Source organism: Rhinatrema bivittatum, chromosome 5, assembly GCF_901001135.1.
Source record: "Rhinatrema bivittatum chromosome 5, aRhiBiv1.1, whole genome shotgun sequence".
Classification (NCBI taxonomy): domain Eukaryota; kingdom Metazoa; phylum Chordata; class Amphibia; order Gymnophiona; family Rhinatrematidae; genus Rhinatrema; species Rhinatrema bivittatum.
The window spans coordinates 249,307,265-249,323,822 of NC_042619.1; the positions used below are offsets into that span (position 1 = coordinate 249,307,265).

The window sequence follows — 16,558 nt, forward strand, 5'->3', positions numbered from 1 at the left end:
TTTCTACTCCTCAATGATTTTTCAACTCGCGTAGCCGTGCATTGGAAAGAGATGTCATCAGTGTGTTCAGAGCTGCACCGGATGGGGATTCGCTCTGCCTTACCGTTTCCCGCTAAACTAAGTGCTCACTCTGATTAAAAAGGTAGTGTTCTTTTCCACTAAGGAAGAGGCTGCTTCATTCCTGCTAACTCTTGCTAACAGAAACGTGGGGTGAACATGCGGCACCATGGACAACTCTACAATCTTGGATGTGAAAGAAGCTGACCCAGAAGGACTTCTGATGTTTTGCATTTTATAAGTTTTTTTTTTTGTTTGTTTTGTTTTTTTCCAGTGACCTGGCATACTCGGTTACTAATGAACAGAAGCAAACGTTTCTGCTGCATTTTTGTGTGCCTGTTCACTGATTTGTCTGCGTGGTTTATGGGATGGCCAGTTTATGAGTGCAGCTCCAGTGGTTACTCCAAACACAAGCACCTAGTGGCCATCTCACTTTATTGCACTCAGGATTTTTCTTGACTCCACTATTGTTGATCTTTTTATTTTTTATCTTTGCACCAGTTCTCACCTTTGGGTTGTTGTTTAACAGATTGGGGCTTATTGGGACCTCCACATGGGCTGTGATTTATACCACATATTTTTACTGGGTTCCATATTTTTCGGGGGGGAGAGGATCCATGAGACGCACCCTGGCAGTAGTGTAGATTCTCACGGGGAATGCCAAGTCTCCTTGGAGCGAAAGGAGGGTTATAGTTTGAGTGGTGAGCTTTGGGTTTAAGTTACTATGAATAAGTGTTCATGGATATGGGGGAAGGAGCGATTCAGTAATGGGGGAATTGATGTTCTCTATTCTTGCTGTGAGGCTCAGGCACTGGAGTAAAATGGGAATTTGGATGGTCTGGAAACTTAGGCTGGGAAGCCTCAGGACAGTGAAATTGTTCTTTTTGCTAGCCCTGTAGCGGGCCGAAGTCAGTCTGTATCGCTTCTGTTCCAGCATGGTGAAGGTTAAATAACCTTGCTTAACATAGCAGAGATCCACTCCCCAATTAAACACAAAAAACTATTGTCTATATTTCAAAGGTTGCATTCCCAAGTAGTGTTTTTGCAGGAGACCCAGCTGTTCGACATCGAGCATAAAAAACTAAACCGTCAATGGGTGGGACAGTGCGTATATTCCTCCTTTACCACTTGGAAAATTGGCGTAGAGATATTCCTTCATAAACACTTACCCTTCCAGATCACTTACCCTTCCAGATCGAGCGCCAAGTCCAAGACTCAGAGGGATACGTCTTTATTGTGGCAGGTACGGTCCACCAACAGAAGATTGTTTTTTGCGATCTCCATGTGCCTAATACCTACTCTCATGAATTTTTTACTATGTTAGTAGGCCACCTTTTAAAATTTTCCTTATTATAAATTAGTGGTTGGGGTGATTTTAATATCGTGGCAGACTGACAAATAATTGTAAACTTGCCAAGGCTACTGATAGGAAGGCGGAGGGGCTGGGTGTTGACTTTCTCTCCAAGGAGTCGGGCACTAGATTTTTGGTGAGTTCTCCACCCAGGAGCGCAGGATTTTACTTTTTATTCTAACCCCCATAAATCCTACTCTAGATTGGATTATTTGCTACTCTCTGGACTATTTCCTTGGGTGTGGGAAGCTACTATAGGCACCTTCTATTTCTGATCATGCCCTGGTGTCTGGGAGTAAAGGTCGGGCGTTCACAGTGCTCCTCTTTTTCCTGGTGCATGAGCCCTGAGCTCTACTTAGATAAAGGGTTTCACGAATACCTTAAAAAACATTGGGAGGAATATCTGTTACTTACCACTACCCCCCTCTTTGCTTTGGGAAGCCGGAAAAGCAGTGTTTCCTAGCGTGTGTAGCCAGCTGGTCTCAGGGCCAATGCGTTATGCTCCCCTGCCAGCAGATGGAGATGAAGTCAGGTTGCAAAGCTGACGTCGCAGTACGTACACACCTGTAGTGACCTCAGTTCTCCAGTATTCATTGTCTCCAGCAGATGGTGGACATACCTCGCCCTATGAGGATTGTTGTACCTTAGGAAGGAGACATTCTACATTTAAATTGGAGAAAATTGAGCCCTGCGGCGATACCTAAAGGTCCCTCCCCCAGTTGAGAATTCCTGAGGCGATTTCTGAGATCCCTCAGAGTTTGTGCCTTGGTCCGGTAGCCGGTTCCTGCCGTGGACTTTGTTGCTTAGGCAGCTGAAAGGCAGCAGGTGCAGGAAGTCAAGCATGGCAGTGACTATCAAAGCCCCCTCCCCCCCGCAGCCAGTTAAGTGCTGAGCCCAGCCAGGTAAGGTTAAAAAAAAAATAAAAATAAAAATAAATTTACCTTCTGATTCAGAGACGATTAGAGGGATTTCCAGTAGGACTCCCCCCAGTCTCTGTGCTTGGCACGCTGTACCGACATCATTCCCATTCCCATTGGGGTAAGGAGAATTGGGTTGCCGAGCGGGATGAGCAGCCCCCCCAGTAGGCTAGGCCCCGCTATAGGCTTGGTCGGCACACTGCGTGGTAGCCCACGGCAGCACCATCTTGCGCACGTTTTCAAGCTCACTTAGGACAAATGGGTACTGGAAGTCATACGAGAAGGATATGCGCTGGAATTCCACAGCACTCCTCAGGACATTTCATGATGTCTCCTTGCCCCTCCCAGCACAAGACGCAGGGAGTGGCAAGGCTCCTCAGGATGAGGGCTGGGCTCCCAGTACCTACTCTCCAGGAAAATACGGAATGTTTTTCTATTTATTTTGTTGTATCCAAGAAGGAAGGTTCCTTTCGCCCCATCCTGGACCTCAAAAGTATCAACCGGCACCTGCAGGTGACTCATTTTCGCACAGAGACCTTACGCTCCGTGATAATGGCCATACAATCGGGAGAGTCCCTAACCTCCCTGGACCTATCTGAGGCCTACCTACATATTTCAATCCAAAAAGAACACCGTTTCCTATGTTTTGCGGTACGGGGCCGACATTATCAGATTCGGGTACTGCCCCCCAGAACATTTTCCAAGATTATGGTGGTCGTGGTGGCAGCATTGAGGAAAGATGGGATCCTGGTGCACCCATACTTGGACGATTGGCTGATCCGGGCCAAGTCCATGGAAGAGAGCCTCCTGGCAACCAACAAAGTGATCTCCTTGCTACAGGAACTCAGTTGGATAGTAAACCTGGCCAAGAGCAGTCTCAAACCTTCCCAGTCCTTGGAGTATCTGGGAGTCTGCTTCAACACCAGGTGAGGCAAGGTTTTTCTTCTGACCTCATGGATATAAAGTGAAATAAGTAAGGTTTCTGTTAATTAAGTCCTTTCACTAGTATGTCACAGTAGCTTTTGAAGAGAATACTGGAGAGGTGAGGTCACTACAGGGGTATATGTACTGTGACGTCAGCTTTGCAACCTGACTCCATTTCCATCTGCTGGCAGGGGAGCATAACCCATTGGTCCTGAGTCCGTCTCAGGTAAGTAATTTCTCCATTAAGGGGGTCAAATAATTGCATATGTGGCAAAAACTAAACGAATACACAATACGGAGATTTTGACTTTAACTAAAGCCCTGAAATCTGCGCAGTCTCAGCCTATGGCTGACATGTCCACATCTAAATTTAACGTGGATCAAGCTCCAGCAGCCTTGAATCATCTACTACATCAGAGGGCTTGCAAGTCTTTTTCAATATCAGCTGTACAAGTCTGGCAATAAGCCCAGCAAGCTCCTCACAAATATTGTGCAGATAAGGGGCCAAAAATCATGCATAGTGGGGATGTGAGATGGCTCGGGTAATCACAAGCACTTACTCTCTGACATTACAAAAAGATTTCTAGTGTATTACAGTGCTCTCTACAGTAGTAGGGGAATGAACGTGGAGGTACACGATTCTTTTTTTCGGGACCTTCCATGGCCATATCTTTCGCAGGAAACAGTGGAAAAACTTAATGCCCCACTTCGGGATGGTGAAATGTTTTCTGTGATTCAAGGCCTGAAGCATGGGAAAGCAGCAGGGACTCATGGCCCGGGAACGGAATTTTACAAAATCTTGAAGTTCCCGGTACTCTCTGTCTTATCTCAGTTTTATAATGACCTGGTAGCTATAGGTTCTTTATCCGCTGATATGAATCAGTCAGTAATAGTTGTTCTGCCTAAAAAGGGTAAGGATCTCCTGGAGGTGGATTCATATCACCCTTTTTCCTTTATTGATGTCGATATAAAACTCCTAGCTGCTGTTCTGGCTAACAGATTGAACAGTGTCCTCCCTCTGGTAATTAATACTGACCAAACGGGCTTTGTGAAAGGGCGGCAGTGAGTAAAAAATGTACATAGATTGATTGCTACACTAAATCACAATCTCAAGGCTGAGTCACTTATTCTCAGCCTAGATGCAGAAAATGCATTTGCCTCTTTATCCTGGGAATATATGTTTTGGGCATTATCCCAATATGGGTTCTCTGGTAGGCTATGGGGGTGGTTGAAGGTTATGTACAGTAACTCTCGTGCTCGCATTCTTATTAATGGGGTTCTGTCAGACTTTTTTGTCCTAAAATGTGGAGTCCGTCTAGAGTGCCCTTTCACCCCTATTGTTCATCTTAGAGACAGAACCCCTGGCATCAAAACTGAGGCAAGATGCTGGGTTCAAGGTGAACTTCTTATCATCTGCGAAAATAGCAATTTTATTTTATTGTTTGTGGATCATCCCAGACAGAGCATAGCCTCAATTATACACATTTTTTCACAATTTAATCAGATAGCGGGCCTAAAAATAAACTTTTTAAAGTCTGAGGTATTGGTGCGCAATCTGAAGTTGGAAGAAACCTGGGAAGGCCCGTTTTCTCTCGCCTGAGCGTCTAATAAAATTAAGTATCTGGGAGTGTGGATCCCTAGAGATTTAAGCTTCTTGTATGAGCTAAACATTAAATACGCTATCCTGCATGTGCAGTTGAAGTTGAGGGCTTGGCAGTCCCTCCTTCTGTCCTTGTTTGGCAGATGTGCGCTCCTAAAAATGGTAATTATTCCAAAGATCCTATATAAATAACAAATGCTCCCTTGCTGGCTTACAGTACAATAATTTTGCAAACGTGCCTCGGTATATAAAAAACCCTTAAATAAATAAATAAATAAATAAATAAATAAATGACCATAATAAATTACATTCAACTTTTATCTGGACTGGTAAAGGTGTGTGGATAAGCCATGCTAAACTCGAATGTTTGAAGGAAGCGGGGGGCATTGACTTTCCTGATCTGCGCCTTTATAATGCAGTGTGTCAATTGTGGTTTGTGAGTGAATGGATTACCAATAAATATACGTTTTGTGAACCTGCGTTACTCGACAATATTCTAGCACCCTGGTTGCCGCTATATTTAATACAGGCCCCACAAAGAGAACTATGGCGTCTGACCTTTTCTAGGACTCTGTTATATCCTGGTACGCAGGCCTGGTGATGCTTGAGGAATAAGTGGGGTCTACTGGGTTATCAATCTCTGCTACTTCCCCTATTGGGCAATTTGGGATTCTCTCCTGGTGTGGAATACGCTCTTACTTTTAATGGTTGGGCTAAGCTGGGACTTAAGTTCATCTTACGCTTATACGCAATTAGTAAGCCTGTTGTCCTAACTTTTGCTATGCTGCGATAATCTTTCCAGATTCCCCCCTAGGCTTTTTTTTTAATACCTTCAAGAATGGCATTATTTGAGCTCCTTTAAATGGGAAGCTGATTCTTTTTCACTGGAAGTTTTCTTTGCTCATGAGCTCCAAGATGTGTCCCTCCTGAGGAATTATATTGCTAGTTGGCATAAAATGTGTAAAAAGAGGCTACAGACCCCTCATCTCAACTCCCTCGCCCTTGACATACTGCTTCATATCTCTACATTACCTTACTCCCAACTCCAGTATGAGGGAATTGCAGTGTAAGCTGTTGCATTAGGCTTCTATTGATGATATAAGGAGATATCGTATGGGCCTGGTTCCCACTCCATTGTGTATTAAATGTGGAGAGGAAAAGGGATCCCTTGTTTATTGCTTTCTGTAGATGGGATCTGGAATGCAGTGTTAACCACTGTGTCTCAATGTACTGGGACTGCGATTGCTAGGAGTGGTTGTACTCTTATTGGGTGTGGAGGGAGTGGCAGCGGTCAAATGCAAGGCAGGGGAGAAATTTATACAGCTGGCCCTCCAGATTGCATACAAATGTATTTTGGCTGTGTAGATAGAAGAGGCACCACCCACTATTAACTCTTGGCTATGGAAAATGGCTCTGCTCATGCAAATGGAATGGTTAGGTTCAAAATTGGGCAGAAGCAAGCCAGATGAGCTTTATTGTGCAGTATGGGAGATTTTCTTCAATCTGCCTTCAGATATCCAGTGTGGGATGTGGAACACAGCTTACAAAACACAATGGCATGGAGCTTCGAGGGGGGCCTACATCTTCCACTACAGGGATATGCATGGTTTTATCTGCTTTCTGCATCTATACTTTTCGTGGGGTGGTTTCCTCTGATTTGGTTAGCCTAGTCTATTTCTGTTCCAGTGCTTTCCTCCTGTTAGATAATCTTGCTATAAACTAAGGGAAGTGGAGAGGTGAGGGTTGGGGTAGGGTGGAAGTGGTAAGGGTTTTCTGTTAAGGATGTGGTTGAATGTTTGTGGTGAGAGTGTAGTATGAATGTTCTGGTATGAACAGGGGAGAACCAGGGCTGTCACAAGAGGGGGCTGGCCACCATTGTAGTGGAACTAGCATTCCTTAGCTCCTATGTGGCTGCCAGTCATGTCATCCAAGGAGGTACTGCCTGCCCCCTCCAGGCATATTACTTACATTACCCGGGGTACTGAGCAGCCCAGCAATAGGCTCGAGGGGAGCAGTGAGGTAATAGGCAGGGTAAAGAGCCAGGAGATGGGTACAGGCATGGGCAGAGAGGGGAAGGGGGGTGGGGTCAATGCAGTACATTATATGTTTCTGTTTAACATCAGGTAAGTCCCAGAATGCTATGGGACAAGGCATGGGTTAGCAGTGAGACCTGAGGGGGGAAGTTACATCCTATGGAGCAATTTCCCAGAGAGCTGCAGCTGTCAGCAGGACTGAGCAAGAGATCCTGTGACCTACTCCCTCCTTCCATGCTCCCCATGTATCTAGGTATCTCCCCTTTTTGTCTCTGTCCCACCCCCTTGCTGTTTCTTTCCTCTCATCACCCTGAACATCCATCTGTATGTCTGTTTCTCCACCTTCTCCTGGTCCTGGCCCAGCATGCTGTGAGAGGGGAGGGGGAATGGGACCAAGAGGTCATTGCTACAGAAATCCGTGGAGCTCTGCTGTGCCTCCCACTTCCTCTCCCTATGCTGGCCAATCAGCATAAGAAAAGAGCTGGGGGGCAGGAATACGATGCAGCTCTCCTCTTGAGAAGCTCTCACCCTGCCTGTCTCTCCCTGTAACTAAGAGACTGTTGGGGGGAGAGGAGGACTCACCTGCAAAACCGGACTTTTATTGTCTGGTCGGGGCTTCTAACTGGATGCTCCACCGCATGCCTGAAAACCCTAGCAGCCGCCCATCTTTTCTTCTGTGGGGAAGTTAAAAAAAAACCAAAACAAAAGTCTCGTGATGGGAGCCCGATCCCCCGATAGGGCAATCCACCCCTGGTTTCAGGGTTCAAGTACAAGATTGCGGGCTTAGTGGCCTTATATCACTGTCCCCCTCCCGCCTAGGTTCCAAATGGTCAGCCCCAAACCTCTTCCAGCTCCATACAAATAAAAGGGCCAGTGCTAGCCCCCGCCATACCCCCTCCCCATGCTCCTGGGTCGAGCCACATTTTTCATTATTGGTAGCCGCCCGGTTTTGCAGCCTGTTGTAGAGTGTCCTGTTACAAGGGTAACCTCAGGCAAGGCCAGGGACCAATCAGAGGCGGCAGCCTGGCAGTGCTCCCATCACCTGCCTGTTTTCGGGGCTCGGTTTGACTCTCCGTCCCCCTCTGCCTCTCCTACAGCTGTGCTGACCTCCTGGGAGTCGCAGAGGAAGAGGAGAGTCGAACTGAGCCCCAAAGACAGGCAGGAAGAATCTGCCTAGGAAAAAAAATCAACGCTTGATTTAAAAGGGAAAAAAAGGGAGGCCGGGTGTGCGTGGCTGCGGCCGGCCTCCCCCACGGCCCTGCTCCATAGAAAAGTTGGCAACCCTAAGTCCCATTCCCTGCACCCCAAACCTAACTCTCCCACCCTCCCAGTACCTTCAGTATGGAATGCTTCAGCCTGGATCGTGAGAGCAGCCTCAGCCTGGCACTTCTGCCAGTGCTAGAGAGGTGCTGGAAGCCTCTCTCTCCCCGAGAAGCCTAACTTCCCTAGCGAGGGGATCCAGGCTGAAGAGCTTTGAGACGGAAGGCATGGGGAGGGTTAGAGCTGGGGTGGAGAGAGGGAAGGGAGCCCTGGAGACTAGCAGTAATGAAAAACGTGGCTCGCTCCGGCAGAGGGAGGCAACGCACTGGCCTTTTCGTTCTTATCTTTATGGAGATGGAAGGGCCGAGCATTTGGAGGGAGGAGCGATAGGGCCACGTGATCTTTTGTTGGACCTCTGCAGCTTGGCACTGAACTGGCTATTTTCATTTGATTACAGCCAGTTAAGGCTAACGTTATCCAGCTAACCGTTGCCTGATAATTTGACATCTAACTGGCGATATTCAGAATTATCCAGTTACTTTTAAAGTTATCCAGCTATGGTTATCTTGATAACTGAAAGTGGGACATTTATCCCACTGAATATCTGGGACAAGTTATCCAGCTGTCCATAACCGGATAACTTCTCTATTCCCTGGATAATGAATACGGACCTCCTGCTGTACATATTCTGACTGTATTTCATGTTAGTATAATTTTAGTATTCTTTGCCTGTAATGCGCTATAAGCATATATTTTGAATGGGCAGACAAATTCTCTAAATAAATGAGCATGAGGCTGCACTAAAGCTGGTTTGGGCAGGCTGACCCAGGAGTGTTAACTGTGTCCCAGCCTTTTTTTTTTACATTTATAATGGCCCTTTAGATCAGTGGTTCTCAACCTTTCTCCCATCGTGACACACCTGACAGACCATGCCCACATGTGTGACCCACTGCTCATTACAATTTACGACGGAAATAAAAAATAAAGGTCCAGTATTATTTTTATTGTTAAGAATGACACAAGAAAAAAGATACATATTCTGTCTGAACAGAAATTGCATAAACAGTAAATATCCCACACCAAAACAGCACCAATTTCCAGCACTTAACAGTAACCACCTTACCTAAGAAAAGGCAACACTGAAAATATTATACCAGGCCTTAAGACACCAAGACATCTCCTATTAGGAAAACGGACCAAGTCAGGCTGCTATAGAGCCCTACACAGAAAATACATGCCAGCAGAAATCCTCACCTGAATCACATGTGGTGACCCTCACCTAACATAAGAACATAAGAAATTGCCATGCTGGGTCAGACCAAGGGTCCATCAAGCCCAGCATCCTGTTTCCAACAGAGGCCAAAACCAGGCCACAAGAACCTGGCAATTACCCAAACACTAAGAAGATCCCATGCTACTGATGCAATTAATAGCACTGGCTATTCCCTAAGTAAAATTGATTAATAGCCATTAATGGACTTCTCCTCCAAGAACTTATCCAAACCTTTTTTGAACCCACATCCTCTGGCAACAAATTCCAGAGCTTTATTGTGCGTTGAGTGAAAAAAAAATTTCTCCAATTAGTATTAAATGTGTTATTTGCTAACTTCATGGAATGCCCCCTAGTCATTCTATTATTCTATTATTCGAAAGTGTAAATAACCGAGTCACATCTACTTGTTCAAGACCTCTCATGACCTCTATCATATCCCCCCTCAGCCGTCTCTTCTCCAAGCTGAATAGCCCTAACCTATTCAGCCTTTCCTCATAGGGAGACCAAAATGCATAACTAGAAGCATGCAGACAAAAACTGAATTGGAAACCGCAATAAGCAAGAGACTCTGTATGCAGTGCAACAAAGGAAAAAAAGAAACATCTCCCATCGTTATAAAACAAATCAAGAAATAAAATCAGTAGCAGTAAAACCATACTAACAAAAAGAACAGATTATTTCAAAACAGCGGATGAATGGAATACCCAATAATTAAAAACTCAAATAAAAAATTTCTAGATACCAATAAAATAATTCAAAATAGCAGACACAAAGATCCAGTAATGAAAAATAATGATACAACAATTTTTTGCTCTGCATACCTGGGAACGTTTGATATCCAGGTGCCCTGAGATTGTTTTGAATTAGCAGGAGGAGGGATGGTTTGCTTGCAACTTTCTCCTCTCTCTCTCTCACACTGGCTCTCAATTGCTCACATATACACATGCTTTTTCTCTCTCACTTATATAGGCTCTTAATTACACATTTACACACATGCTATCTTTTTAGGCTTACACACACAGGCTTTCAATCACACACACACATGCTGCCTTTTTCTCTCACACACAGACTCATTTGCATGCTTACAAACATGCTCTCTCTCTCTTTCTCTCATTTACACACAGGCTCTCCATCACATACTCATATGCTCCCTCACCTAAACCAGCTCTCAATCACACGCAGACACACATGCTCTCTCTCTTTCTCTCAATCACATACTCACATGCTCCCTCACCTAAACCAGCTCTCAATCACACACATACACACATGCTCTATCTTTCTCTCACTTTCACACATGCTCTCAATCACATACTCACATGCTCCCTCACCTAAACCAGTTCTCAGTCACACACAGACACTTATGCCCTATCTTTCTCACATGCTCTCAATCACATACTCCCTCACCTAAACCAGCTCTCAATCACACACATGCTATCTCACTTTCATACATGCTCTCAATCACATACTCACATGCTCCCTCACCTAAACCAGCTCTCAATCACACACAGACAACATGCTCTTTCTCTCACTTTCACACATGCTCTCAATCACATACTCACGTGCTCCCTTCACCTAAACCAGCTCTCACACACGTACTTGCTTTCACATGCACACATACATGCTCTCTCACTCACACACAGGATCTCAAACGCACATACTTGCTCATTCACTCACTCTCCCCCCCTCCCCCGAACTAGTGCCAGCAGCAGCCTCCTCCACTTCTAACCCTAAAGGCAGCAGCAACCTACTTCATTTTCAGCCCTCGCGGAGAAAGGAGTCCCATCGGCCGCGGGGGTTGACGACGTTCTTTGTTTTTCTCCAAGCTGCGCTGCTCATTTTTCAGGCCGTGCCTCTTCTTTTCTTCGGGCCAACGCTGCCTGTACGAGCATGGTCTCTTCTTCCCGCGCACGCACCCGCTGCTCACCACTTCCTCTTCCAGGTTGCGGGGCGGGAAGAAGAGAGCATGCCGGTACTGCTGACTCCAGCTGTCCTGCTGTGTTCTGCCCAGGTTATCAGCATTTTAAGCCTGGGCGGAGGACCTATTTTGCTCGGGAGGGGGAGCAGCTGGGTCAGCGGGGGACCGGGAAGTGTGGCGACACACCTGCGTGTTCTTGGCAACACACCGGTTGAGAACCACTGCTTTAGATGGTGGCAAATTTGGGCTGAGTATCTTTTCCTTTCCTGGGCTTGCTATGATATTACAAAAACTGGATTAAATTGATGAGCTATCTGCATTTCTTATATTAACAAGATTACTTGTTCAACTTGTAATACTGAAATTTCTATAAATGAGAATTAATTAAAAATTGACTAAGGCAATACGTTCTTTGAACACTGGTAGGGATGGCTGCAGTATGTAAGAAAAAAATCTACAAAAGAGAGATCAGAGTCACATATTTTAGAAAAATACTAAACCACACCGAATCCAGTCATAACTGTTTTTAATCAAAGACTGATATATAACAGGTGTCAGCAAGCCAGTCATGGAGTCAAAACCTATGACCACCACCAGTCCTCTCAATCATTCACCCTTGCTAGAACTGTGATAGTGTTCAACAGTAATTTATTTAGTATATTTTGATGTTAAGCATATAAAAATTTCAATTATAAATATAGCCCATACAAGCTTAAAAAGATGACAAAGTTCCAGTTATTAAGAACATAAAGTCCCAGTGAGATGACCCACAATCCTGATCAGATGACCTGACATTAGCTAATATTTCAGCTGTAGATTGCTTTAGGGAGCAATATTCAATTCAGAGAAAAGTATACACACTTATCTTGTTGGCACTGAAATACGGACTGTATTAAAGTCTCACAACTGTCAGCATGTGATTCATCTTGCGTTTAGTATTTTTCTAAAATATGTGACTCCTATCTCTCTTTTGTATTTTTGTGGATAAGTTAGGATATGTTTGTGCTCTTCTAGTGCTGTTTTTGCATGTACTGTAAGTACATGATATTGTGCCTAGTGTGGACCAAAATGGATCCAGTGTACAGGATACCATAGGCCTAAGGTGTAGGGAAACTTGACTTAAAGATGGACACACATTTACTTATAAATAAAGTCCAATATTGATAGCACAAGCTTTTCAATCCATGATCCAGATCATTTCCAGGAGCGGATCTGCAAAACATTACAGGGCAGCTCCTTCACCCAATTCTACAATCAAAGGAAAAGATGGAAAATATGCTTCCTTTTATATTTATTTAAAAAAATATCACACCTATGTAAACATATATTTTAATTTTGCTGATAGTCAAGTTCCAAAGAATTAGTAGGGTCAGGTGCTGGCAGTTTGTGGCTAGCACTGAGACAGGCAGGACTCTCTCGCCAGGCTTCCTGCAGCATGCTTGCCAGCCTTTCTTCCTCTGACGGATTTAGCTGGTTCTCCCGCCTTAGAGAAGCAGGGTGCTGGTATGTCCACAGCCTTCACTGGAGAAGGTCTTTCAAACCACAGCAGGGGCAGGGGAGGGGGAGGAGGAGGAGGAGGAGGAGGTGGTGGAGGTGGAGGAGGATGGAGAGTTCCAGAAAAGCCACCTCCGTTTAGGTTGCCGTTTCTGGTGAAGGTAGTCTTCCTTTTCACGCTCTTTCTTCGCACGCTGATAGTGATCTTCCTCCTTCAAGTACCAGACAGGGGGCCACCGCTGCTTTTCAAAATACTCTTGATTTGCTAAAACAAAGCAGAAATGCATAGAAAGTTGACAAACAGCAATCCTAGGGCATGTAGGTAACCTGGCAACCCTCCATGAGATCCTCTTCAGGAGTGACGGCCCTTGATAACTCCACACCCTGAAGAGCAAAGGCCTTTATAAAACCCCGCTCTGCCCCACCCCCCAAGAAATGAGAGCTCTTTTGTCTGACGAGTGATAGCCCTATATGAGACCTCTTTCTGAGGAACGAGAGATCTCCGTGAGAGCTCTCCAGCATAGACAAGTCCCTGGCCTGCGGCTGGCTTTCAAGTTTAATGGCACTGGGACTGGCGGTATACAGGTTTGCCCCAGCTTGGAGAGGAAGTGCCTGGCAATGCTGCAAGTGCAGTGCAGGAGAGACAGAGAGAGAGGGCAACAAAGGAATTCTAGAGCCCAGCCAGGAACCACAGTAAAGGAGATATTTTCAAAGCCATTTATGTGCACAAAACACGGGATCATGCACTTAAATGGCTTGTTATAAAACTGTGTGAAGGTTGTGTGCATAAAAATATGCACAAACCTGATTTTGCTCATGCTTTTTATGTGCACAAAAAACAGATGTTCCAAGGGGCATAGCTTACACATTTAGGGCCAGATTTCTAAACCTACACGTGGGCGTAGATTTGTGCACGCAACCCGGCGCGTACAAATCTACGCCCGATTTTATAACATGCGCGTGTAGCCGTGCACATGTTATAAAATCCGGGGTCGGCGCGCACAAGGGGGTGCACACTTGGGCACCTTGCGCGCGCCAAGCCCTAGGAGAGCCCCGATGGCTTTCCCTGTTCTCTTCGAGGCCGCTCCGAAATCGGAGTGGCCTCAGAGGGAACTTTCCTTCTGCCCCCCCAACCTTCCCCTACCTAACCCCCCTCCCGACCTTTGTTGCGAGATTGTGCCCGCCGGCACAACTGCTGTGCCGGAGGCCTCGGGCCCGCACCGCCCCCGGCCTGTCCATTTTTTCAAGCCCCGGGACATACGTGTGTCCCGGGGCATGCGCGGGTTGCCGGGCCTATGTAAAATAGGCTTGGCGACGCGCAGGAGCGGGTTTTTGGGGTTACGCACGTAAAATATGCGCGTAACCCTTTGAAAATCCGCCCCATAATTTTTATTTTAAAAAGTATGTGTATAAGGTAACACACACAAGTTGCACACAGGTGTAACTCTGTGTGGTTAGATTGTGCATGTTATTTGCTTTGGGGTAGATTTCAGAGGGTTACGCGCATAGGGGCGGATTTTAAAAGGAGCGCGAATAGCCTACTTTTGTTTGCGCTCCAGGCGCAAACAAAAGTACGCTGGATTTTAGTAGATACGCGCCGAGCCGCGCGTATCTGCTAAAAACCTGGATCGGCGCGCGCAAGGCTATGGATTTTGTATAGCCGGCGCGCGCCGAGCCGCGCAGCCTACCCCCGTTCCCTCCAAGGCCGCTCCGAAATCGGAGCGGCCTCGGAGGGAACTTTCCTTTGCCCTCCCCTCACCTTCCCCTCCCTTCCCCTACCTAACCCACCCGCCCGGCCCTATCTAAACCCCCCCCTTACCTTTGTCGGGGGATTTACGCCTCCCGCAGGGAGGCATAAATCCCCCGACAAAGAGGCGCCAGCGGGCCTCTTGCGCGCCGGGCCGCGACCTGGGGGCGGGTACGGAGGGCGCGGCCACGCCCCCGGACCGCCCCAGGCCGTAGCCACGCCCCCGTACCCGCCCCCAAAACGCTGCCGACGCCCCCGAAATGCTGCGACCGGGCCCGCCCCCTGACACGCCCCCAACACGCCCCCCTCGGAGAACCCCGGGACTTACACGAGTCCCGGGGCTCTGCGCGCGCCGGTAGGCCTATGTAAAATAGGCTTCCCGGCGCGCAGGGCCCTGCTCGCCTAAATCCGCCCGGTTTTGGGCGGATTTAGGCGAGCAGGGCTCTGAAAATCCGCCCCATTACCCCCGAAAACCTACCCCAAACCCCCCCTGCACGCGCCGAGCCTATCTTGCATAGGCTTCTGGTGCGCGCAAAGCCCTGGGACGCGCGTAACTCCCGGGGCTTTCCTGGGGGGGACGGACACGTGTCGCAACCGGCGCGTCTTCCGGGGGCATGGCCGCGGCCTCCGGACCGGAACATGGCACGCGACAGCCGGCCCGGCAAGCGCAAAGTTACGCCTGCCTCGAGCAGGCGTAACTTGTTCAACAAAGGTAGGGGGGGTGTAGATAGGGCCGGGGGGGGGGTGGGTTAGATAGGGGAAAGTGGGGGGAGGCCGAAAGAAAGTTCCCTCCAAGGCCGCTCCGATTTCGGAGCGGCCTCGGAGGGAACGGAGGCAGGCTGCGCGTGCCGACCCCGGATTTTAATGGATACATGCGGCTACGCATGTATCTATTGAAATCCTGCGTACTCTTGTTCGCGCCTGGTGCACGAACAAAAGTACGCCTGTGCGCAAATTTATAAAATCTACCCCTTTGTGAACTGGTGCAACTTAGGAATTTTTGAAGGTATAAGTTACATGGGTTGCTATAAATTTGCCCTTTCTATAACTGTCCTAAACAAATGGTTGTGTAATATACTTATGGCTTCTGATTTTAGGTGTTTATAAATTGTAAATTTAAGTGTATATTTTCCAGCTAATTAGCAGTTTTTTGGTGAGCTACCAAAAAACAGTGTTTATCATTGTTTTCGTAGCACAATTACTATTGTTGGGTACCTTTTCCATCTGAATCAAATACATACATTTGTGCAACTGAGGAGTCGTTACAGTGGAACAGCACAAAAACAAAGTTGAGAAGCTAGAGTAGTCAAAGGAGGGGTGAGAGAGTACTAGGGGAAGTGGCGTTTTTCCAGTATTTATCTAATAAACACCTATTTTATTATGTTTTTGTATTGGGGGTGTTTTATCAGGGTTTATTGGTTAAAACCTAAAATCAGAAGCCCTAAACATATTCCTAAAAATCTCAAAAGACAGAGAATTCACAATTTCCATGGGTAATATGTTCCAGGGTCCTTACAAGCTACAACACTGAGGGAGAGGAAGCAGCTCTGAGACCGGGTGTAGGGAGAAAGCTCACAGATGTAAAACAGCACTCACCAAGGGACATACATTTCATGTCCCGAGGAAACTTGCGGCAGACGTTGTTGTAGTTGGTACAGATGTGGTGCAAACACCAGTCAGCCAGCTGGTGGGCACAGTGGAACTGTAAGAGACAGGAATATTTGACTTGAAAGATTGGTCAGCATTTAGTTAAAAACAGATGTTATTAGGAGGCCAGCTTAGTGACAGTGCTGTGCACTGCCATGTGGAAGCCCTGGGCACCATTCTTGGGCCAAGTCCTCTGTTCCCCAAACCAGCTGGCAGGAGGCAGTGCTCACAGCCCCTGGGGTGGATGGTCCACCATCGCTCAATAGTGACATCCAGAAGCTAGCCTTTGAGTCCATGTTAGCTGAGTTCCACAGGGAACTACAGTTTGTGGGCCCTGGTC

General features: G+C 46.8%; 1 protein-coding gene across 9 annotated transcripts in view; it reads right to left on the reverse strand.

The window, feature by feature from the left end:
* Positions 1-12,604: 12,604 nt before the first annotated feature.
* Positions 12,605-16,558, reverse strand: part of RHOBTB2 (Rho related BTB domain containing 2) — a 50,891-nt gene continuing 46,937 nt past the window's right edge. For 8 of the 9 annotated variants that reach the window (XM_029603769.1, XM_029603773.1, XM_029603767.1 and 5 more), the window contains 2 exons: positions 16,168-16,273; positions 12,866-13,089 (listed from right to left, as the gene is read on the reverse strand). In XM_029603769.1, the coding sequence (XP_029459629.1) occupies positions 12,866-13,089; positions 16,168-16,273 (330 nt within the window). Of the gene's footprint in view, positions 13,090-16,167; positions 16,274-16,558 lie in introns of all 9 variants that reach the window. The other variant, XM_029603766.1, reaches the window with a different exon arrangement.